The sequence below is a fragment of the Melanotaenia boesemani genome, chromosome 1 (assembly GCF_017639745.1).
Source record: "Melanotaenia boesemani isolate fMelBoe1 chromosome 1, fMelBoe1.pri, whole genome shotgun sequence".
NCBI lineage: Eukaryota > Metazoa > Chordata > Actinopteri > Atheriniformes > Melanotaeniidae > Melanotaenia > Melanotaenia boesemani.
Window position 1 is genome coordinate 5,815,874 of NC_055682.1, and position 25,563 is coordinate 5,841,436.

The 25,563-nt window shown below is 40.0% G+C and overlaps 2 protein-coding genes across 2 annotated transcripts in view; both read left to right on the plus strand.

Annotated features, from left to right (window-relative positions):
- The window catches only part of LOC121640366 (low choriolytic enzyme-like), a 33,073-nt gene extending 24,165 nt beyond the window's left edge, over nucleotides 1–8,908 (plus strand). The window contains exons 6-8 of the mRNA XM_041986082.1: nucleotides 8,095–8,273; nucleotides 8,471–8,552; nucleotides 8,742–8,908. Of these exons, the coding sequence (XP_041842016.1) occupies nucleotides 8,095–8,273; nucleotides 8,471–8,552; nucleotides 8,742–8,901 (421 nt within the window). The 3' untranslated portion in view covers nucleotides 8,902–8,908. The remainder of the gene's footprint in view (nucleotides 1–8,094; nucleotides 8,274–8,470; nucleotides 8,553–8,741) is intronic.
- Nucleotides 8,909–19,951: 11,043 nt separating this feature from the next.
- Nucleotides 19,952–24,936, plus strand: LOC121640355 (low choriolytic enzyme-like). The gene is made up of 8 exons (XM_041986073.1): nucleotides 19,952–20,064; nucleotides 20,932–20,962; nucleotides 21,039–21,080; nucleotides 21,398–21,535; nucleotides 21,650–21,770; nucleotides 23,346–23,524; nucleotides 23,678–23,759; nucleotides 24,052–24,936. Exons 1-8 carry the CDS (start codon nucleotides 20,011–20,013, stop codon nucleotides 24,209–24,211), a joined length of 807 nt encoding a protein of 268 aa, XP_041842007.1. The 5' UTR covers nucleotides 19,952–20,010; the 3' UTR covers nucleotides 24,212–24,936.
- The last annotated feature ends 627 nt before the right edge of the window (nucleotides 24,937–25,563 follow it).

Sequence of the window (25,563 nt, forward strand, 5' to 3'; positions counted from 1 at the left end):
TCAATGCCCCACCTCCAGGCCTGGCTCCAGAGGGGGGCCCCGGTGACCCACATCCAGGCAAGGGAAACCTTGGTCCTCTTTTTTCAATCATCATAAAGGTCTTCTGAGCCGCGCTTCGTCTGGTCCCTCCCCTAGACACCTGTTTGCTATGGGTGACCCTACCAGGGGCATGCGCCTCTGACAACATAGCCGCTAGGATCCTCAGGACACACAAACTCCTCTACCAGGATAAGGTGGCGGCTCTCCACGGTTTCCCCCTACAACATCTATAAAATATTGGTATTGGTTTTTTACTCGACCTTTACACAATATGCACAATGGCAGAAGGTTCGTCCATATTTGTTTAAAGTCTATGGTCTTCCTGCTGATCACGTCTTCATTCTTCCTCCTCTCTCCTTGGTGAGGACTGCCACAATCTGGGTGAATTGGACCGACTGGATGTGGTTTTTTGGTTCAGTGTTGGGGTCTCGTGCTTGTAACTAATGAAGGTGTTGTGGTTTGTACTCTCCTAGGAAACCAAAAACATGACTCGGCACAGCAAGTTAAATCTTCTGCTACAGGTAGGTAGGTCACACAGGCTGAGCTTTTTTCAAGAGTTTATATATATATATATATATATATATATGTATATGTATATATATATATATATATATATATATGGTGGGATAATTTGAAGTTGGATCGGGAAGGTTTCCCTTTTCAAATCCAAAAGATGACAGGTATTTCACTGACGTATTTGACAGCTTAAATGCAGGTCTATTGAAAGAGTTGTAGTGACAGTAGTCTATGGGTCTGATTATCTTTTTTTTCTGTCTTTAGAAAGTTCAAAGAAAAGGAGTTGGACACCTTCAGAGGTGCATGCAGTGGAAAAGACTTTAAAGGGTTCCATAAACTCAGGAAAAGTTCCAGGTAAAGAGGAGTGTGAGGCTTGCATTGCGGCCTCACCACAAGAGCTAAAAAGGAGGACCTGGAAGGCGGTTAAGTATTACATAAAGAATAGGATCACAGCAGTGCAGCGAAGAAGTGAAAGAAGGTACTGAAGAATTTTACAGGTTTTCTGTTTTGCAAGTAAATGTTCACAGTCACAACACCAGGCCTGTACACTTTGTTTTGTAAAAAAAAAAAAAAAAGTTATTTTTGAGTACACCTATACACACTTGCGAAAAAGTGAAATAAGGTACTGGAGAATTTCACAGGCTTCTGTTTTTCAAGTTAATGTTAGCAGCCACTATACCAGGCCTGTATTCTATGTTTTGTATAACAATTATTTTTTAAAACATCTATACAAACTTGTGAAGAAGTGAAAGAAGGTACTGAAGAATTTCACAGGCTTATGTTTTGCAAGTTAATAATGTTAGCAGCCACTACACCAGGCCTGTATACTTTGTTTTGTTTAAAAAATGTTATTGAGTACATTTATACGTACTTGAGGCTTGTGGTGCTCCAGAGCTCCAGTAGTCTTGTGCCACAATCCTGGACATCTTCATTTGTCCCTTCTTCAACACACCTGACTAAAAATTAATCATTGTGCAAAACACAATAGGCTGGTGGAGTCATTCAATTTGAGTCAGGTGTGTTGAAGCAGGGACATATTGAAAACTTGCAGGACAGAGGCCTTTGAGACGGACTTTGAAGACCCCTGTCTGATGTTTTTGATCAGGCTAAATCTGAGCAGTTTTTTTGGGATGGTAGTTTTGTACAAAAAATGGCGCACTGTTATTTGTTAAAGTATTTCACCACACCATGTTTGTGTGGCATGATGTGCATGTGCTGCAAATTGAACAAATATATGATTTCATATATTGTTTACATTTAATTAAACATGTTTACAACATGGTAAAATGGACTGTACTTGTATGGTGCTTTTCCAGTCATGCAACTGTTCAAAGCGCTTCGACATTACAGGTGTCATTCATGCACACATTCATACAGCACCTATATTGAAACATAATTGAATCAAGAAACAAGAATCTTTATTGTCATTGAGCAAGGCACAACGAAATTTTGTTTCAGAAGTTCTCGGCTTAAAAGGCACACTGTAACACACAAAGATAAAAAGTATGAAAAGGCAAAATATCTTTAGATAAATATAAATATATATATAAAAAAGGAGTAAAAGGAATAAAATGGAATAACAGTGCAAATCAAAACAAGTATTTAAAGTATTTAAAGTGACTGGCATGGAAGTGTTCCACATATTGCAGCATATTGTCCCAAAGTGCAGTCTGAGTGTGTCTGCCTGTCTGCAGGGTTTAGTGTTTAGTCTATGGATGAGGGGTGGGGGGTGGGGGGAGATGGGATAATGGATTTCACAGCTCTGGGGAAGAAGCTGTGTTTCAGTCTGTTGGTGTGGGCTTTGATGTTTCTGTATCTCTTTCCAGAGGGAAGAGGTACAAACAGTTCGTGTCCTGGGTGGGTGGGGTCTGCAGCTATACGACTGGCCCTTCTCTGGACCCGGTTGTCATATATTGAGTCCAGGAGCGGGAGAGAACGCACTACAATCCCCTGTGCTGTTTTCACCACCCGGGCCAAGACCTTCCTGTCTTGTGCAGTGCAGCTCCCGTACCACACTGTTGCACTCAGACAGAGGATGCTCTCTATGGTGGCTCTGTAGAAGTTTGTCAGAAGCTGAGAGGAGAGTCCAGTCCTTTTGAGCTTCCTGAGGAAGAAGAGCCTTTGTTTGGCCCTCTTCACCAGGTGCGATGTGTGTGCGGACCAAGTGAGGTCAGATGTAATGTGGATGCCCAGGAACTTGATGTTGTTCACCCGCTCCACCTCCTCCCCATGGATGAGGACAGGGGTGTGCTCCATCTTCCTGGATCTCCTAAAGTCCACAATGACCTCCTTGGTCACCATCCTGTCAGGTGCTGGATCTCCGCTCTGTAGAGGGTCTCATTGTTGTCCAATATGAGACCCACCACGGTGGTGTCATCTGCAAACTTCAGAACCATGTTTGTGGGATGGATATTAAAACAGTCATGTGTGAATAGGGTGAAGAGGGCCGGGCTAAGTACACATCCCTGGGGTGTGCCTGTGCTCAGGAACAGTGTGGATGATGTGCAGTCCCCAATCCTCACCACCTGAGGCCTATTAGTGAGGAAGTCCCTGATCCAGAAGCATAGGGGGTTGGACAGTCCGAGGTTGTGGAGTTTCAGTGTCAGCTTGTCCGGGATCACCGTGTTGAAAGCTGAACTGAAGTCCACAAATAACATCCTGACGTAGGTGTTAGGATGCTCCAGGTGGGTCAGAGCCGTGTGCAGTGCCAGTGAGATTGCATCCTCTGTCGATCGGTTCTCCCTGTAGGCGAACTGATATCTGTCCAGAGTAGCAGGAATGACGTCCTTGATGTGACTTAAGACGATCCTCTCAAAGCACTTCATGATTACTGGTGTGAGAGCGACCGGGCGGTAGTCATTGAGGCAGGTGACAGCAAATTTTTTCGGCACAGGCACAATGATAGAGGACTTGAGGCACACAGGAACTGAAGCAAGCTGCAAGGACAGGTTGAAAATGTCCAGAAAAACTCCAGCCAGCTGCTGTGCACACAGCTTCAGAACCTGACCTGATACCTTGTCTGGTCCTGCTGCTTTGCTAGTGCTGATCCTCCTCAGGGTGGAGCTTACCTGGTGTTGCTGCAGGACGAGAGGCTGCTCCTCATGCTGTGGAAGATAAACAGTCTCTCTGCTGCCAGGTGTGTCGAAGCGTGCAAAGAAACTGTTTAAGGTGTCAGGTAGGGTGGGGTCATGGCTGATCTGCTGGTTGCTATTCCTGTAGTCTGTTAAGGTTTTGATGCCTCTCCACATTTCACGTGGGTTGTTGTCAGTGAAATGCTCCTCAATGCACTGTCTGTACCTGTGTTTGGCCTGCTGGATGCCCTTCTTCAGTTCTGACCGGGCCCTGCTGTAGGCCAGCCTGTCACCTGACCTGTAGACTGCATCCCGAGCTTTGAGCAGAGACCGCACTGTGCTGTCACACCATGGTTTCTGGTTTGGAAACACCTTGATGGACTTTGTGGGTAGAACAGCATCAGTGCAGAACTGCACGTAGTCCAGGACAGATGATGTGTAGGCCTCCAGGTCTGAGTCATCTTTAAACACTTCCCAGTCAGTGAGTTCAAAACAGTCCTGTAGTGCTGAAGAAGCCTCCTCAGTCCATACCTTAACTGTTCTGGTGGTTGGTTTTGTCCTGTAGATTAGAGGTTTATATGTTGGAATCAGCCTCACAGAGATGTGGTCTGACATGCCCAGGTGAGGAGCTGCTGCCGCCTTGTATGCTCCTGGGATGTTGCAATAAACCTGATCCAGTATGTTATTGTCTCTGGTGGGAAAGTGTATGAATTTCTTGAATTCTGGAAGCACTGCTTTGAGTTCTACGTGATTGAAGTCTCCAGCCACAATCACAGCTGCCTCGGGGTTGGAGTTCATCTGCCTGGTGATCAAACAATAGAGCTCCTCTAGCGCTAGCTTAGCGTTAGCCCGCGGTGGCACGTAAACAGCTATGATCAAGATGGAGCACAACTCTCTCACCGTCTTGAATGGCCTGCATTTCACAGCCAGATATTCCAGGTCGGGTGTGCAGTACGTTCCGATGGTGTGTGTGGCTGTACACCAGGAGTTATGGATGTAGAGCGCGAGACCTCCACCTCTGCTTTTAGCCGAGGCTGCAGTCCTGTCTGCTCGGAACAAAGAGCGCCCCGCTAGCTCCACCGCGGTGTTGGGTGTATTGTAGTCCAGCCAGGTTTCCGTAATGATGGCCACACAGCTGTCCATCCTCTGTGAGACGATCCTCAGCCGAATCTCGTCGATTTTGTTGGCTAGTGATCGAGCATTTGTCAGGAAGAGACTGGGAAGAGCTGGTCGGTGTGGGTCGGCTTGTAGCCTAGCACGCGCCCCGCTCCTCTTACCCCGCTTTTGTTTACGTTGTCTCCTCCGTCTCCTAGGCCACAGTGGAGGGATGGTGAAAGCCGAGGTGGTTTGAAGGACCTCTGGAGGTATAAAATCCGGTTCAGGGTGTGCGTAAAGTTGGCAGTTTCTTCGGAAGTTTATTAATTCAGTCCTGCCATACTGAATTAATGCCTCCAGTAACTGGAGCAACAACAAAAACACGAACAAAACAAACAAAAGCCGAGAGCCCTGAGCCGATGCGTGTACACGCGCCGCCATCTTGCCTCCATTCACACAAATGATTGGCACATTGGGAGGCAATGAAGTGTTCAGTGTCTTTCCCAAGGACATTTCGACAAATAGTGTAAGGGAATCGAACCGCTGACCTCCTGTTAAGTAGATGACAGCTCTATCCACCTGAGCTACAGCTGCCCACAATCGTGGTGATCTGTGTTTAGTTTTTGTCATACTGAAGGTTCCAAGACCCAGCTGATCATTCAACAGACAATCCATCTTTCAGTTTGAAAATAACTTTATTCATAACAGATCTCAACCAAGCTATGACTGATCTTGCTTGACTTTTACAGCTGAAAAGGAAGTTTTCCAGAAAGGAGCACTTAAAAAACTAAATCTACCTAGTATATTTTTCTTATTTCAAGTCAAAATATTTTATCAGACGCTTGGGCTTGGGCTCTGGAACCCGTGTGCTCGAGAGGGGCTGGGCTTTCTTCCACTCTGAAGTTGTTCACGGTGACGCAGAGCAGGAGTACTGGTTGCCCCCTGGCGTGGTGCCTGTGTGTTGGGGTTTACTCCGGTGGACGAGAGGGTAGCCTCCCTCCGCCTTCGGGCAAGGGGACAGGTCCTTACTGTTACTGTAAACTTATTTAAAGAAAAATACCCTGTTTTAATCTTGTTTTTTTTTAAGCTTATTTTTAGAGCGGCCTTTTTTCCAGGAGGTCTAACAAATCCTGCGATGAAGCCTGCACTGGAGGTTTAGCAACCGGGGTGGTCGGTTCCAAAACCCCAGCTATGAAGCAGCTACCCAGGGATGTTCACGGATAGTCTTTGATATGTTTATTTTTGAGCACTGAAATTACAACTATTATGAAAAAAAGGAAAACGTCTGCATCTGCCTCCTCCCATTGGGACGCTTGAAGGTTTTTTAGAAAAGTCACAAAACACAAAATGAAAGTTAAATGCTGGTAGCGTAAAGTTGGTACATTATTTACAGAATTCCATATTATAGAATTCCAGTAAATGAATGAGTGAATGTTGGCATCGCTGGTGTATGAATGTGTGGATGAATGTTCGGTGATGGTCGGAGAGGCCGTAGGCGCAGACTGGCAGCCACGTTTCCGTCAGCTTGCCCCAGGGCAGCTGTGGCTACACACGTAGCTTACCATCACCAGGTATGAGTGAGGAGTGGATGAATAATGGATTCACACAATGTAAAGCGCTTTGGGTGCCTTGAAAAGCGCTATATAAATCTAATCCATTATTATTATTATTATTAATAATGCCAACAATGTCCCTTAATTCTGCTGTAGGCTAACTGCAACCAGGTTTACCTGTTTCATAGCCAATGAGTGGATTTCAGAGAGATAGAAGGCTGGTTCAGGGTGACTGCATAAACTTGTCACCACTGTGGAGGCTCTCAGGTGTTGAGTCCAGGGAAGCTGGATAATCAGAATCAGCCCAGAAGACTGTGGAGGTGGTTCTGGTTACAGAATACTCAAAACTGAATAAGTCAATGGAAACATTGGCCAAAATATCAGTGAATGATGGATTGTAAAAGGAGTTGTTTCTCATTTTAGACAGTGTAATGGGGGACAATACCAGAAAATACTTTAAAAAAATGCCAGAAACAGAACCTGTTCATTTAAAGTAGTTCTGACAGATTTGATCATACCTACGGGGACTTTCCCTCAGATCGTTTTACTAGATATTTTACATAACCTTGACAGAAGCTCCCATTTTACCAGGTTGTGTTCACTTTTCCACATTGAATTATCGAGAAGTCATTTTCAAACAGAAAATTCTCAATTACCATTAACCTAGTCAGTTAAACCAGTAAAAACCTGCTTTGTAAAATACCCTCCTGGATAAACACTTACTGTAGATGTACAGAAGGAGCTATACAGTCTCAAAACAGTACTTTAATTGTATGCAAATAGGTAGAAAAATTTCGGCCCCCACAGGGACATTAGAGTCACGTTGGGTCCTTACAAGGATCAAAATTCAGGTTTAAAAATTTTCAGAGAGTTATAGATTTTTAAAGTGATTTTTATGCTTTCTTATTTTTTTCATGATTTTAGAAGTTAAAATCAGGTCTGTAGGAGCTTCAGAAAGGGTGGATCCCATCAGACACCAGTATGTCATTGGTCCCCATGGTGTAGTAAAAACGTGTATGTGTGTGTGTGTGTGTGTGATATAACATAATATGCCATCTTTTGTTGGTAGACGGCACTGTGGTCTGATTTTCAAAGAGGAGGCAAAGACACCACTTTGTAGCTCTTTTTGAATTGTGTGTAACATTGTTCCAAGATGTTATTCTCTCTAGTGCCACACATGACGTGTTGGTAAAACGTCAGCATAACTTTTTTAAGGTTAGCCTTGTTAAAATCCCCCGCCACAGTAAGGGCAGCGTCCAGGTGTTTGGTCATGTGGCGACACAGCACATCATGTAGGTCCGATAGTGCTGTGTTGGTGTCTGCATGTGGAAAATGTATGTGGCAGCTGTGATGATGGCTGTAAATTCCCAGGGGAGTTAGAATGGTCGGCACAGGATGGAGAGGTGCTCCAAATCTGGCGAGCATGAGCTGGAGAGAGTTATGGACTGGACATTAGCAAGTAGGATGCTGGTCAAAAGTGGGCGATGGGCCTGGGATCTCAGCCTGTTCCAAACACTCCCTCGACGATGGGATAACAAAAGTCAGGAAAACTAAATAAAAAAAGAAATAAAACACACAACCTAAGCACAGCGGTCCGGACGATGCCGCACCATTTAAAATCTGTTTCATGATATGAGAAAACTATTTATATGCTTCTGTGAATTATGAGCTTAATATACATTGTTATGACTAAATCCTCCTATTTCAGTCTATCAATTACTGTAAAATTACTGTAAAATATGCTATCAACAATATCTGTTTTTTTTTTGTTTTTTTTTAACCCAATCAAACAAACTCTTGTTACTGTGTGTATGTGTCAGGTGTTGGTCCTATGTTGGCCGTCAAAATGCCGGACAGTTTATCTCACTGGAAAAACCGGGCTGTTTGTTCCACGCCACAGTGCAGCATGAGGTTCTTCACGCTCTGGGCTTCCAACATGAGCAGGAACGCTCCGACAGAGACGAATATATCAAGATTCTCTTCGAGAACATTGAACCAGGTCAGCTCACACACAAAAACTTTACCTTCACAGTTCTGTCTTTATTAGTCATCCAGATAGACAAGATGCATGACTTTCAGTTCTGCAAGTCCAAGATGTTTAGACATCATGTCCAAGACTTTAAATTTGTCTACATTTCCTGAAAGCAAATGTTAGAAATCTGTTACTGAAAATGATCTTTTTTTATACCTGCACAGAATTTAAATTTGCCTTTGAAAAAGTGGAGACAAACAACTTGATGACTCCTTACGACTTCAACTCTGTCATGCAATACTACAAGTAAAGTTTTCTTAGATAGTTTCTGTGCATGGGGTGTGTTTGTGTGTGTGTGTATGTGTGTGTGTGTGTGTGTGTGTGTGTGTGTGTGTGTGTGTGAAGGGGGGGGTCGGGTCAATCCATCTGCATAATACAAAACTACTATAAATTTGATCTCATCATTATTTTAATCATGTTTTTGTCTTGTTAAAGGTACGCCTTCTCCAAAAATGGGATGCCAACCATTGTCGCCAAGTGTGATCCGAATCTTGACTTTGGACACGCCGAGCAAATGAGCAAGAACGACATTATTCGTGTCAACAGGCTCTATAACTGCTGCTCAAAGAAAACACCCTGTACAATTTCCAACTGAATCACTTGTTCTGTTTGTTACGTCCCCTTTTCAGACCTAGGGGATTAGGGACGATAACAAATTGAAAGAACCAGACCAAAGGGAGGATATATAAAATAATAACAATAATTTATTGTACAAAACCGGGTTCAAACGAAACACTTACAAACAAAGGGTGTCCTATGTCAGGTTATATATCCGATCTGGAAAAAAAAGAAAACAAACAAAAGGTGTCCTTAATTAGGTAATTAAAGTTAACCAAAATAATCTTCAACTCTTTAACGTTGCTATAACACAAAACCAAACAAAACAAAAGCTCTTCTAAATAGAAACCAAAATCTTATCACAACTCAAAATGTTCACGAAAGAGGAGTGTCTTTTCTCAACTCTTAAAACTAGCACAATCGTGCAACCGATCAAAATAAGGGAATCTCAAAGCTTAACCAACCACTCGGGTTTTACCACAAATCCAAAAAAAATACAGACCAGCGTCTATCACAATCCCAGAGTTTGGCACACTGTGAGTCCAATGAATCACAGCTGCCTGAGTGACTGTGGCAGCTCCTTCTTATGGCTCCAGCAGCGATCTGATTGGGCCGTGCTGGTGGAGGTGCGGTGCAAGCTGTCCAATCCAGTAGTGGGCTGTGCCAAAGGAACCCAGAAGTGAATGAAGCTGTCCATTCCATCAGCAGGGCAGGCGGGGTCTCTCCAGCTGGATCTCATTTCAGTCAATCAGCCATGCTTTTCACATACATTCGCAGGCTGAAGGCCTGGGAATGTAACACTGTTACTTGTGCTTCAGACTTCTCACTGGATTTCATTGCTTTCTCTCCTTCAAGCAGAGCATAAATGGGTCAGCTTCTAAATATCTCACCTGCAGGAAAACTGGTAGATGACTAGAGGTGGCCGGAAGATAGTCCTTCACTCGCATGTACGCCAACAGTATGCATGCCAGTGGTGCAGCAGTTTGAAGACAAAAGAAAAATAAAAAGTTATAAGTTTGCAGATTTTAGTATTATTAATCCATAAACCATACAGCTTTTCAGAATGGACAAACTTATGACGGCTTCATCTCTGGGTTTTGTTGATGAGTCGAGTCAAAGTTGAAGACACTGACCGAGAAAATTTACCTTAGAAGGCGTGTGCAAAAGAGTCGATGGTCAAATAACTATTGCAACAAAACTCAGCAACAAAACTCGGTGAATGAATGTGGCGAAAAGGAATGTGGATCACTTGGCGATAGGAGGAGAGGTATTCCTGGTAGAATGAGGAAATCAGGAGAATCAATGAGAGCGATGGCGGGTGGGCGCAGCTATGCTGTGAATGGGCCTGAGTGGGGAGACACTGACTTTTCTGAAGGTGAGGATCTCATGGAGATAAGTCGAGATAGTGGCAGGCAGAGGGTAAAAAGAAGGAGTGAATCCTTTGAAAATAGAAGTAAGAAAGTTAGGAATGTTGGAGATGAGAGACCTCAGGAACAGGAAGAAAAATGGAAGATTATACTACGCTTCGGAGAAGAAAATGGTTTATCTGCCATGAGTCCAGTGAAACTTTCAACAGTGTTGAGGAATCAGGTAGGAGACATTGTTATGGCCAAGGTGCTGAGAGATGGTAATTTATTGATTGTTTGTAAAAATGAGGAGCAGCGGGAGAGGGCAGGTAAATTGAGGGAAATAGGTAAGTGGAAGGTGACGAGCGTGAGTCGCGTTGAAAGGGGGAGGACATGGGTCAAAGGAGTGATATGGGGAGTCCCGGTGGGAGTGACAGTGGAAGAGATTAAACAAAACCTAAGAGGAGGGAGAGTAGGAGATGCTCGAAGGATTCAGATAACGAGAAACGGTGAAAGGACAGATAGATGTGATGATTGAGTTTGAAGATGAAGTACTTCCAAACAATGCGATTCTTGGATTCTTGCACCATCGAGTGAGAGAATATGTCCCAAAGCCTTTACGGTGCTTTAACTGCCAAAGATTTGGGCATGTTGCCCTGGTTTGTAAGGGTAAGAGAAGATGTGCAAGATGTGGAGGCGATCATGACTATGGCAAGTGTGGACAAGGTATACAACCAAAATGTTGTAACTGTGGGGGGTGTCATAGTGTGGCTTATGGAGGATGTAAGGTAATGAAAAGGGAGGTGGAAATACAGCGAGTTAGGGTGCAACATAAAATCACATATGCAGAAGCTGTCAGGAGTGTGGAAACACAAGAGGAACAGGTAGGTAGGGGAAGCATCCAAGGACAACAATGTATGGAACAGAGCAAAGAAATGGACGGAAAGGTTCTGATTGACTTAAAGAAGCTGGTCACTTTCATTGCAGGCGTCGTAAATGGGACTATGGAGGTAAAATCTAAAACGGAAAGAATACAAATCATTGTTAAGGCAGCAATTCACCACCTTGACATCAAGGAATTAACTTGGGAGGAAGTGAGGAATGATCTGAGTATGCAGGCCAGCCAAGAGCATCTAGGGATAGGGTAGGTGTATTAATATTGTCCTTTTGCTACAATGGAATGCTAGAAGTGTGTTGGCTAACGGACATGAATTGAAAAAGTTTATCAACTATTTAACAAGGAAACCTGACATAAGCTGTTTGCAGGAAACATGGCTGAGACCCAGACTGGATTTTGTAATAGTTGGCTATGTTAGCATCAGACTTGATAGGACGGATGGGGTGGGTGGAGGATGTGCTACTGTTATTCGTGAAGGTTTGCCATTTAGGGAGATAGGTAAAGGTAATGAATTAGAATACATTGGTATTGAATTATGGACAACTGAGGGAGCGATAACTGTTATTAATTTTTATAATCCTTGTAAGAAGTTGATTCTTGATAGATTGTGTGGAATAGAAGGACTTGACAGTAACGGGGTAATCCTTTGTGGAGATTTTAATGCATATAGCACCTTATGGGGAGGTGGGAGAACAGATTTAAATGGTGAAGTGATAGAGGAATTGTTGGAAGAAAAGGGGCTGGTATGTTTAAATGATGGAAGGGGCACAAGGATAGAGATGCGCACAGGAAAAACGTCAGCACTAGATCTCACTCTGGTGTCTAGAAACCTAGCTGGAATGTGTGAATGGGAATTATGGGAACAGTCTGTATTAGGAAGTGATCACTTTCCAATCTTTTGTAACTGTTTGATTAAAAATGTTCAGTATCGGGGAGACAGACCAGGGAGGTGGGTTTTTAGTAGGGGAAACTAGTGCTGTTCACCCAGGGGTCCTGGAGCGTAGAGTTAATACTCAGAGCGCAATGGATGCTCCATTTACACTAGAGGAGATGAGGAGAGCTCTTGGGAAGGCTGGAACGTCTGCTCCAGGAAAAGATGACATTTGTTACATCATGTTAAAGAACTTAGGGAAAATAGCATCACAGAAACTTCTAGGGTTTTATAATAAAGTGTGGGAAGAGGGAGTTTTGCCCAGAAGCTGGAAGGAGGCTGTCATTATCCCAATCAGAAAGCTGGGTAAGGACCCCACAAATCCCATGAACTACAGACCAATTGCATTAACATCACATATAGGTAAGATAATGGAGAGAATGATCACAGATTAAATTATTATTTGGAAAGTAGAGGCTGCGTGACTCCTTTTCAAAGTGGATTTAAGAAAGGTAAGGGAGCCATGGATCCAGTTGTGTGGCTGGAAACGGAAATCAAGAGGACCCAAATAACTAAAGAAACAGTAATGGCGGTATTTTTTGACATTGAAAAAGCTTATGATATGGTATGGAAGGAGGGCTTAATGATAAAGTTGGATCAGATGGGGGTAACGGGTAGGACATTCAACTGGATTAAAGATTTTTTGTTTGATAGAGTCATTCAGGTAAGAATTGGATCTTCTTTATCCAGACAGTATAAGGTAGATAATGGCACCCCTCAGGGAAGTGTGATCAGCCCGGTATTATTCACAATTATGATTAATGATGTTTTTGATCTTGTGCAAAATGATATAGGGCGCTCTCTGTTTGCAGATGATGGGGCCCTGTGGAAACGAGGAAGGAATATTAATTATATTGAACAGAGGATGCAAATTGCAATAGAGGTCGTAGAAAAATGGTAGTATTCCTGGGGCTTTCGGTTTTCAGTAGAAAAAACAAAAGTTGTAATATTTAGTAGAAAGAGAAATGTAGTAACAGATTTAAAAATGTATGGAGAAAAACTGGAGCAGGTCAGATCATTTAAATTCCTCGGAATGTGGCTGGATAGCACTTTGACCTGGAAGGAACATATAACAAGAATAGGTACTAAATGTAAAGGAACTTTTAATATCATGAGGTGCCTTACGGGGTGTGAATGGGGGGCTAGTAGGGGAGCATTGCGAAAGATATATATAGCACTGATTCGATCTGTATTAGATTATGGATGCTTTGTTTATGGTTCTGCTGCTAAAACTCACTTACAAAAACTGGAGACAGTCCAATCCAAGGGTTTAAGATTATGTTGTGGAGCATTTAAAACATCCCCAGTTGCAACAATACAGGTGGAAATGTGAAAATTACCTTTGGGATTAAGAAGACAGCAACTGCTGATGAATTACTGGGCGTATCTTCAAGGTCACACTCTGGACAGACATCCAACAACTAAGGTAATCCTTCCTTGTTGGGAGAGTGAAAGAGACAGAACAAAGTGTTTAATATGGAGCAGTGCACATTTTGCTGATGAAATGGGATTAAATAACCTCTGTTTTATTCCTACAGTTCCGTTATCAGTTACTCCACCATGGCTTTTTCCTGCAGTCTCCATTGACTTATACTTCTTGGAAAACAGGAATAAGTACGAAGGAATAGCAAATGCCCAAATATTAATGAACGATAGACTTGAAATGTTGTATCAGGATTGTGTTATTTATACAGATGGTTCGAAAGATCCCATAATAGGAAAAACAGGGTTTTCAGTGACAGTTCCTACACTAGCAATAGATATCAAAAGACGAACTCCAGATCACTTAGCAGTTTTTACAGTGGAAATGATGGCAGTGAAAACAGCTTTGCAGTGGATAGAGGACACCAGGGCTACTAAGGCCGTCATCTGCTCTGACTCTCATTCAGTCCTGACATCAATTCAGTCTTCTTTCTCACAAACGAGACAAGATATGTTAAATGATATACTTGCGGCACTTTTTAGACTTAAAAGCAATAATATATCCGTCATTTTTATGTGGGTTCCAGCACATCGGGGTGTCACAGGGAATGAAAGGGCAGACAAATTAGCGAAGGAGGCATTGGAACTATGATACCACAGTGATGGCATTCAGTAAAACAGAAACTAAATCTATAATCAAAAGACACATCCTGCAGGAATGGCAAAAGAAATGGGATGAAGAAATGACAGGCAGACACTTACATTCAATCCAAGGGAAGGTGGGCAAAATGAGACCAGCAGGGGGCAGCACGAGGAAAGAACAGGTCATCACTAGACTCAGAATTGAACACACTGGCTTAAATAAAACATTACACTTAATAGGCAAACACCCGTCAGGTTTATGTGAAAATTGTGGTGAAGAAGAGACAGTTCAACATGTGTTATGTCAATGTCCGAAATATTCAGTAAAAAGACTTAAATTCCATGCAGGTTTAAAGAAAGCTGGCATCATAGATCTCCAGATATCATCAATATTAAGGGGTGAGCCATGGAAGTATGTGTTATGTTTCCTAAAGGAAACTGGATTACTCACTAGAATCTAGTCCTTTTTTTTTTTTTTTTTGTGTCTTATCCGTTCAGACCCACACTCCAGCATAGTAGGTGGCGGTAATGCACCTGACTGGAAGGTGCCACCCCCCAAAAATCAACAAGAAGAAGAACAACAAACCTGGTGGATGATGATTGTATAGCATCTCATTCTGTCAAGTTCTAGCCCTGGGGGGTATTCCAAAAAGTGGGTTTATTGGTTTAGCTGGTTATATTGACCTGCCATATTAACCTATTTTCTGTTCCAAAATGGCTAATTTAAGTAAGTTAATATGGAAACATATGCTGTGAACAGCCTGGTAGGGAGTAAGTCTTGCTCAGGCCAAGCTTAAAATATCTCCAGCTTAATGATTTGATGGATAGTCACTATAGTGTGATCAAGTCTGTCAAAACCACTTTGATTTAAAGAAATGAACAGACACTTCCATTTTCAATATAACTATATATTTGAAGTATTCCATTTCCAGGTCCGCCTTTGCAATCTGGCACTGGAGGTGGACTTCATAGTTACCTTGCAGTGAGGGATTGTTGCGGTCGCCCTGAACCTGTCTTCCATACCTCAGACCACTTTTTATTAGCTGTGAAATAGGTACTTCTCGTTGTGGTGAGCCTAGAGCAATATGGAAATTATTGGGAATTACTGACTTTGCTGGAAATCCTCGGCCAAGCGTCACAGTGGGTGGTGGCGGATGCAGCTGTTTTAATTTTTTCTGATTATATATATTTGCTTGCTTCTTATTTGCTTTAAATTTGGAATAAATATTACACTTAAAGCTGATTGTCTTGTGTCATCTAAAGTAAAAATAGCCTGATGAAATAAAAAATTTAAATCAATAAGTGAAATATACTGTTGTCATGATGTACTGTGAACATTGTCTGGTATATTGTGTATTAGTAGCTTCCTCTGAAGTAAGGATGCTAAATGGAAAGAAGCTTTTGATCAAAAGGAAAATGAACCTTAAGACAAATTGTTGTTATAAATTTACACAAAAATGTTTCTATGGTTCAACATTGTCAGGTTTAAAGATCAAACTATAAATTCAAGAAAGAAGAAAATGAACATTTGAAATGTTTTATTATTTTCCTAGGCATCTTTTAAATGTGCAAGAAGATGACAAAGGCAGTTATTTAATAAGAAAACAATCTTCATTTGACTGTAAATCTCTTTCAGTAGAGATCTTGCTGCTTTTCTGTTAAAAAGAAAATTACTAAGAAAAAAAAAAGATTTTTAATGTTATGTTTGTGAAGGATTAAAGCTTAAGTTAGCTTTCTGCTTCTTACATTTAAAATTAACAGTACTACAGAACAAACTCTACAAGAGAATCCCTTATTTGTCAGTACTTAAAAAATGCACTGAAATGAGTCCTCTGCTTTTAACCCATCACCCATGCATCGTGATGAATCAGTTCTACCCCATCCAAGGACAAGTCCTACTCCATGCTTTGGCTTTACGCTCAAAACTCTTCTTCATTGTAGAGAGACAGTTAAACTGTAGGAGGATAATGAGCCCAAACACTCAATATAGTTTTGAGACTGCCATCAGTTTTACTCAACAACAGTCTATCAACTGTCATGGATCTGTTTCTATCCATCTAACAATGATCACCCGTCAGGAAAGTCATGGAAGATTACTGCTTCCTTTTGGTGAAATGATAAAATGCTATAAAGTAAAACTTTAATTTAGAAATGATTACAGTAATTCAATATATATGTACTTAAGAGAGCATTATAATACCTTTTACTATATCTAAAAAGATAAATGTTTACTGTTCTTAACTCTGTAATGTTGCTACTTGAGTATGACTTCAAGATTTTCACCCTCACACTGTAACTTATTTCTGCATTTTATTGTTATTTTTATTTCATTTATTTATTTTAAAGTTTCAGTTTTTCGGATTCAGTCTCAGGTGTCGGTGTTTACCTGGTGTTTGGTGTAAGTTCCTACACCTGTCATGGATGTAAAAGCCACTGATCAATAGTGTTGTGTGCACTGATAACAAAATATCGATACTAGTAATACCAACTTTTTATGTTCTAGACTTGATTTTCATGTTATATGAAAATAATAATCTCAGAGGAGCACGTTTTTATCTGGGAGGAGCAGCTGCAGTGGACCGGAAAGGACGTTTACGGAACATTTAAAAATGTTTTCATCAACGATCCAGGCAACGTTCTTTAAGCATTGCAGCCCAACTTTACCAGAACCTATAACCTGTTAGTTGTGCACGTCTACAGCCTCTCAGTTACTGCATCCACACCAAACAGTAAACTGTCATCAGTGAGTGTGTGTTTTGTCAGCTAAAAGAGAAGATCCTGTTGAAGGTCAGTCATTTCTGCCGGCTTAAAACCTTTATTTCCCTCCTGAAGCTTCGCTCAGCAGAGCCAGGCTGCCATGGAGGAAGGATCAGCTGTACAGCTGCACCAACAGCCTGTGACCTGCTCAGTGTTGATTGACCAATAGGCCAGGATCTGCCCCATTTACATAATGAGGCAGAAATGCATACAGAAATGTAAAACGGAGGTATACAAAAATATGCTTGGAAAAATAGAGGAAGAACATGCAAGAGTGGAAATAATGAGGACGTGAAAAAAAAAAAAAAAGTGTAAATAAATAAAATGTTACATGAAAATAAAATATAGGAATAAATAATTTTGGGGGTAAGAAAATGTAAAAGGCCAATAATACAGAAATAAATACAGGCATAAAAATAAATAAATAAATTGAACTGAAAATGACATGGGAAAGTAAATAAATAGGAATATCAACACAAAGTTAAATTAACAATTAAAAAGGACAAAAGAAATATAAATTTGTGTCATGTTTTATAGGTTTCTCTGTGGAATTTAAAAAAAAAAAATTCTTAAACTTTTGTATAGTTTATTAGCACATCAATTTGTTTATTGAGCCAGTTTTATATTTGTGTATTTATTTTTAATTTTGGCAGTTTCGGTCCTCCGTACTGATGGCAGATGTACTCCGAAACATCTGAAACGGTCCTGAATGTTGTGACTGAATATCTGACAGAACAAAACTGGGACTCATGTTGACCAGAGAACAAACACAATCCAGTCATACAAACATGGGCGTGTGATCCAGATCAGCACTGTTTCATGTAAAATTCATGTACTTGTTGGGTATTGAGTGTACCCTTACTACATAAATTCTCAGGTGTAGCATCTCACCTGTTCTCTCATCATCCCGTTCATCTAGGTGGCACGTTGTAAATGCAGCCATCTTTACTTCTGCTCACATTAAGCCCAAACTGTCCTTTATATGAACGCCACTGCCAGCCAGAGGCACCTAGAAAAGTTTCTGCAGGAGTCCACTGTTCTCTGGGATGTGTTTATCACCACTATGCCTACATGATGGAAACAGAATGAAACTCTGAAGTTTAATTTCCTTTTTGTCCGTTGATCACTAAGAGCTGCTGCTGCATTCGAGTATAGTTAAAAAGATGAACTACTCATAAATTCTGAACAAGACCAAGATGAAAAAGACTGCTGAAATGATGTTAATAGAACGTAGGTTCTTCTAAAATGGATAATCAATCTCACAGTTCTGTGTACGGAGATGTTGGTGCACATTCTCTATAAGCTGTAGTTTGGCCAGTCATACTCGGGGGTTGTTGAAGTCACATGAGTATCGTTGACCCACCCAGCTATGGTTAGGCTTGCTAGGATCGTTGCTACCTGTTAGTTGTTTACCTACCTGACCAACATGTGATGCATTTTAGTCAGAAGACTGTATCTGTGAATGGATTTGAAACTGCCTGAGAAGGAGAGGCAGTTTCAAAAACCCTCAAAAAGAAATAAATTAGTTTAATTAAAACTCTTACTGGGGATCTACACCAACATTCTTTTTATGCATAGATGTTTAACACTGTTTTCCTAATTATATTTTTGTGGGTGTGTATGTGTGGTTGTTAGCTAAGGCCTTCGTTGTTATAATTATTCTACAGACATAGAAGATTTACATAACACGAATGAAGAAAAATAAAATTCTGGCACTTACTAGCTCTTAAAATGATGTAAATACCACATCTAGTTTTCTATTATTACTTCCTCCATCGACATTAAGAAGGTAAGAAGCAGCCACGTGCATATAATCAAATTAACTTGATAAAGTGATCCTCATCAGCGTACTCATCTCTATAAAAGCAAATGTTGACATCAGCAATAATCTTTGAGAAGCAGCTGTTGCAGTCCATCAATCAGCAAATTATAAAGCTTTTTCAAACTATTTGAAGTCAGCAAGTTGTTTTTTTTCTGTTTCTTCTTTTTTTGTGTGTTTCTTCATGTGTTCTTCAGAATTTTCTCCATTAAAAAGGAAGTTTGACTTCAGAATAAAAGAGAAGTCAACAATAAAAAGAAAAAAAAAACATTCACTTTAACACCCTTTGGTTTCTCAATGCAAAGACATGTTAAATTTACCTGTGTGCTTCTTGCATGTCAGAGTTAAATTTATTTCTATAGCACATTTAAAAGCCTATGGCAAAGCAAAGTGCTTTACAGTAAGAACAGTCATCAACAGTAGGAAACAACAAAAGCAAAACCATAAAAAAAAACAACAACAAAACAAAAAACAAACAAAAAAAAACAAAAACAGAAAACACAGCGAAATAAAACAGTTAAATATCCAAAAGAGGGGACTACTCAACTAAAGACCAGGGTGAACTAGTGGGTCTTATGGCACATTTTAAAAATTAAAATGGGGCCAGTACATTCAAAGGCTTAAAAAAAAATTAAGAATTTTAAAATCTATCCTGTATCTAACTGGAAACCAGTGACTTGAAGAATATCAAGTCATTAGGTTTAACTACAGAATTACCAGAATCAGACTAAGAATGCACTAAACTTCCTTTAAGTGTTTTTAAGTTTAAACGTTATGGCTTTAAATGCTCTAATACCTATGACGACCATTTTACCCCTTTTCCCGTTTACTCTTATTTCTGTCACCGTAGTTACAAAAATTTACTGATCTCCCTCTTGTGGCAGACATGATAATATTTCAGTCAAATCTGAGATTGGGTGACAGAGGCAACTGATCAGGAGCGAGCCGAGACCTATATGTATCATCCCTCCTGCATGCACTGGAATGGAAAAGGCCAACAGAACCACATCATCTGGTTAATGCAGAGATGCAACCCTGAGATGTGGGTGGGTAAGCACACCTGAAAAGTCCTACAGAGGAGGTTTCTTTTTCTCCCAGTTCTCTTCATGGAAGCCAAACATAAAAAACATAAAGGACGGCTTAAGGCTTGAGCATGATGCTGCAATTTCCTTCCTCTAAAACGTTTACTGGTTCAGTTTGATTCAACATATCAGAAACAAAGTATCGGCCCACAAGCTGCATGAGCGCTTTATAAAGAACATCAGCTGCATCCAGACTCAGAATCCTTCTCTCTCTCAGACTCATTCATCTCTCTGCAGAGGACCACCATCATGACTCCAACTTTCCTCTTCCTCCTCATCCTCTCACTGACGGATGTTTCTATGGTAAGTTAAACTCTAAATGTATGGCTATTATTTAAGTGCTCAGCAGTCCTCACAATTTCAGGTTGGCATTAACTAGGTTTTAAAAGAAAGAAATGCACGGTCGTGTGCTGGTATGACTTCTGTGAAGAGTAACAACAACTGAAAACTGTTGCAGCGGAGCTTTTCTTCTGTAGGCTAACTAACAAATTAGCCGTTTCTGCCGTTTTATATAGCAAGTAACAGTAAATGATCCGACTCAAATGTGAGAATAAAGTAGTTGCTGGACTACCCTGCTCTATTTCTAACATAACGCCAAAATAAACTTCACTGTTAGATTGAATTAACTTATCTATCCAGCAGAAAGCCTGCAACCTCTGCATCAGCTTTAAAGTCCCGCTCCTTCATCAATTGACTCCATCTGGTAAATGCTCCACCGATGTAAATCCTCCTTTGTTCCCGGTTATTATTTCTTTTTCTTTTTTTGGCTATTTTTACCTGGTCATCCATTTCAATGAAAACTGGCAAGTTAAATGGTCATCTTGGCTTGTTTACACCAACCCCGCCCCCTCCCCTGTGAAACAGGACTCGCAGGTAAAACGCGTAAGGCTAACAAGTTTGTCCCCTTTCGGCTACTGTATTCAAAGATGGATATGCAACATGGCAGCGTCCAGTTGGGTACGCTTTCATTTGGATGCGACTGTGATTACACTTTGGTAAAATTTATGAAAGCGATACTTGATTTTTGCTAACAAAAAGCCAAATAAGCTACACACTGTACCTTTAAGTATTTTTAAACAATCTGTTGTTAATTTAATGGTAATAATCTGAATTCTTATTTAGCATGAAGTTTTTTTAATGAAATTCTGAAATGTTGTTTTTGTGTTGCAGAGTGCACCGATTGACAGTGAAGATCAAACAGGTGAAATGAATCAAATATCTGCATGACTGACATCTGACACACTGATTTAAAAATCTCTGTTTAATGTTTTCTTCAGGCCAATCGATGGACATCATGCTAAGACCCCAAACTGACCCAAGTAAGAAACAAACTTTAGAACATTAATATTACAGATGAAACGTTTACTGGGTTACAGTTGGACAAAATAACAAGAAATAAACTTCCACCAGTTCAAATAATAACTAATTCATTAAAAAATTCTCTCAGTGAAAACTTTAAACCATAACCTGTTTTTCTTTTCTAGATGTTAAATATACTTCTTCATTTTTTACTTCTTTTATTTATACACTGTGGGCCCCTGAGCAAGGCTCTTATGTTTGTAGCATATCAATGAGACATATTTCCCTCTGACATTCTTGGTTTGTACATTTATTGGAGACCTTTTTTGTGCTACAGAGCCACCTGTGTTGGAGGATGACATTGCTTTGCCGGATACTTCCAGCAGGAACGCAGACCCATGCACTGCCACAGGCTGCAAGTGGCCTAAAACTGGACGCTACGTCTATGTGCCTTACTACATCTCTACTAACTACAGTAAGCAGCTCTGACATAAACATTGATACAAAATTTAAAAAAATCACAATTAGTTTTTTTTTTATATATATTTTAGTAAGAAGACTTTTAATTAACTGATAAACTTTTCTGTAGCTTCTAAAGAGGCTAACATCATAATGAAAGGTCTGCAGAGCTTCAATAAGTCCACCTGCATTCGCCTTGTCCCGTGGAAACCAGATGATCGTCATTTCCTCTCCTTCGAAAGTAGAGATGGGTAAAAACAGACACACACACACTTGTGCGAACAATACAACACTGAACTGAATCCTCCTCACTGACCAGATCATAAATGTTCAAATTAGTGCTGGATAATCATTTAAAGTTTTAATTACATTGTGATGCACAAAATAATTTAATAAATTTGTTTATTGCATACTTTTTTAAAGGTTTGGTAACTTTTTGTTCACAAAGATTTTAAATAAATAAGCTGCTTTTTAACAGCAGTACTGTCCTGACACAGAAGCAGTAAAAACCATCGAGTGTGTTTCCCTGCTTAAGCTGGAACAGCAGGGCGGCTGCTAGACATGGAGCTTTCTGACTTTCCTGTTTCTCACATCACTTTTTTCTTTTTACTGGACATTTGACATTTTCTTCATTCCAAACTAAAAAGAAAATAGGACAGGATCATTTGATTCAGCTAAAATGAAAACAATTGTGAATGTATACAGTACCAGTCAAAAGTCTGGATTCACTTTACCATTGAATCTAATGAGAAAATGTTTCCTGGAGTGAAGTGCTAACTGTAACAAATTTCCTGTATTAAAAAAGTGACATTTCAAAGGGTCTACTTCATTTTTGGCTGTAAATTTGTTAGTTTAGTATTTCTTTAATCGGTTAACATAGTTCATATAGTAACAGACTGATTTATTACATGTAACTGTCATGTTAAAAATGTTACTGAGTTCACCAAAATAGTTAGAAAAAAATGTATTTTTTCTCCCCTGGTCCTTAGTCTCCTACACACAGTGTGTGTAGTAAAAGAAAAAGCTGTGGCTGCATGCCTACTGCATGAAATATAAAGACAGCTTAAGCTTGTCACATACTTTGTAAGAACAGACGACTTTGTTCTCTTTCTCAAGATGGTAAAAACAAAATCAAACTTAACAACCATGGCAACGTAAAAGATTCATGGAAGTTTGAGGATGGGAAGGTATGACAACGTTTGAAATGGACGTCCCTATTTACGTATGTAAGGGAGCATAAATGGACCTTTAGCATAACACCTGAATGTCCTTGGGGGAGCTCCCCTTAGCTCCCCTGTATTTTCAACCATACCCTGTCCATACCTTTGTAGCACATACAACAAGCAGCATAGGAATCTCAGCATTTCTGCAATGTGAGGGGAAATCTATTTTTAACGACTTTTGAAGACAAAATAACAAGAAATGCTGTAAAAAAGTTTTGGGATTTACAATTCCCATAGTAACTTAATGGATTCAGCTCAATGGGCATTCACATCCTTACAACAAAGTCCTTCTATCTCAATCTATTGATCAAATACATGCAGCTTTAACTTGATGATTTTTTTCTGTAAGACATGAAAAAAATGAGTCTGTGATGGTAAAAAGAAAATGTAAACTATTAAATGAAAGTTAAATCATAACTTCAAACATTTTGACATTAACAGCTGAAGAGGGTTTACGTGTGTTTTATGGTGTTTGCCTTAAGAAGACCTCCTTCTGTTTGGTCTGCTGAAATTTACCTGAGCAACACATCAGGTCATGAATAATGGAAAACATGCTACCAACAAGGTCTTTTTTTAAATCTCGTTACTGTGTGTATGTGTCAGGTGCTGGTCCAAAGTGGGTCGTCAAAAAAAGGGACAAATTATCTCGCTGGAAAAAAAGGGCTGTTTGTCCAACCACACAGTGCAGCATGAGGTTCTTCACGCTCTGGGCTTTAAGCATGAGATCAGCCGCTCCGACAGAGACGAATATGTCAAGATTCTCTTCGAGAACATTAAGCCAGGTCAGCTCACACTAAAATTTAAACTACAACTTTTTGTGTGTTTCAGTCATCCCAACAGACAAGACGTGAGACTTTCAGTTCTCTGAGCCTGAACTGTTTTAAAATTGTGTCCCTGACTTTAAATCAGCCAACATGTTTCTGTTTTTGTTGCAGGAAAGGAAAGTAATTTTAAAAAAGTGGAGACAAACAACTTGAGGACCCCCTATGACTTCAAATCTATCATGCAATATAAAAAGTAAGTTTGTGTAAGAGCATGTGTGTGCATATGAAAATTAATTTTAAAAAGGGGAGGTTGGATGGTGTGTCATTTCGTGCTTGTTTGGTGCTTTGTTAATGTACATGAAAAGGCAAAAGGATTTACGTTTTGTTTTTGTTTTTTTCTTTTCTGGTCCTTGTTGGGGATAGGAGTGGGGGTATAATCTATATTGGTACAAGATAAGGTTATGTTCCTCAAAAGAGCCTAATTGTATTAAAAAAATGTAATTTGATCTCATCATTATTTTAATCATGTTTTTGTCTTGTTAAAGGTACGCCTTCTCCAAAAATGAGATGCCAACCATTGTTGCCAAGTCTGATCCGAATCTTGACTTTGGACACGCCAAGCAAATGAACAAAAACGACATTATTCGTGTCAACAGGCTCTATAACTGCTGCTCAAAGAAAACACCCTGTACAATTTCCAACTGAATCACTTGTGCTGTTACTTGTGCTTCAGACTTCTGACTGGATTTAATTGCTTTCTCTCCTTCAAGCAGAGCATAAATGGTCAGCTTCTAAATACCTCACTTACAGGGAAACTGGTGGATGATGAGCGTATAGCATCTCATCCTGTCAAGTTCTAGCCCCGGGGGGTATTCCAAAAAGTGGGTTTACTAGTTTAGCTGGCTATATTAACCTGCACTAAACGGCAATCTTGGGATTTCTGTTCCAAAATGGCTAATTTAAGTAAGTTAATATGGAAACATATGCTGTGAACAGCCTGGTAGGGAGTAGGTCAATATTTCTTATTTAAATTTTTGTCATAGCAACTATATATTTGAAGTATTCCATTTCCAGGCCCGCCTTTGCAATCTGGCACTGGAGGTGGACTTCATAGTTACCTTGCAGTGAGGGATTGTTGCGGTCGCCCTGAACCTGTCTTCCATACCTCAGACCACTTCTTATTAGCTGTGAAATAGGTACTTCTCATTGTGGTGAGCCTAGAGCAATATGGAAATTATTGGGAATTATTGACTTTGCTGGAAATCCTCGGCCAAGCGTCACAGTGGGTGGTGGCGGATGCAGCTGTTTTTCTTTTTTCTGATTATATATATTTGCTTGCTTCTTATTTACTTTAAATTTGGAATAAATATTACACTTAAAGCTGATTGTCTTGTGTCATCTAAAGTAAAAATAGCCTGATGAAATAAAAATTCTAAATAAGTGAAATATACTGTTGTCATGATGTACTGTGAACATTGTCTGGTATATTGTGTATTAGTAGCTTCCTCTGAAGTAAGGATACTAAATGGAAAGAAGTTTTGATCAAAAGGAAAATGAACCTTAAGACAAATTGTTGTTTTAAATTTACACAAAAATGTTTCTATGGTTCAACATTGTTAGGTTTAAAGATCAAACTATAAATTCAAAAAAGAAGAAAATGAACATTTGAAATGTTTTATTATTTTCCTAGGCATCTTTTAAATGTGCAAGAAGATGACAAAGACAGTTATTTAATAAGAAAACAATCTTCATTTGACTGTAAATCTCTTTCACTACAGATCTTGCTGCTTTTCTGTTAAAAAGAAAATTACTAAGAAAAAAAAAGATTTTTAATGCTATGTTTGTGAAGGATTAAGGCTTAAGTTAGTTTTCTGCTTCTTACATTTAAAATTAACAGTATTACAGAACAAACTCTACAAGAGAAATCCCTTATTTGTCAGTACCTACAAAATGCACTGAAATGAGTCCTCTGCACCCAGATTAAAAAAAAATAACAACTCATAATCAACACAAGTAGGAAATGAAGGAATGATAAGAGCTGCTGATCCTACATGAGC

Coding starts and splice junctions, on each gene's coding strand:
- LOC121640355 (XM_041986073.1), top strand. CDS start 20,011: ATGACTCCAACTTTCCTCTTCCTCCTCATCCTCTCACTGACGGATGTT. Junction 21,771..23,345: donor TCCTTCGAAAGTAGAGATGG/GTAAAAACAGAC, acceptor TGTATGTGTCAG/GTGCTGGTCCAAAGTGGGTC. Junction 23,760..24,051: donor TCTATCATGCAATATAAAAA/GTAAGTTTGTGT, acceptor GTCTTGTTAAAG/GTACGCCTTCTCCAAAAATG.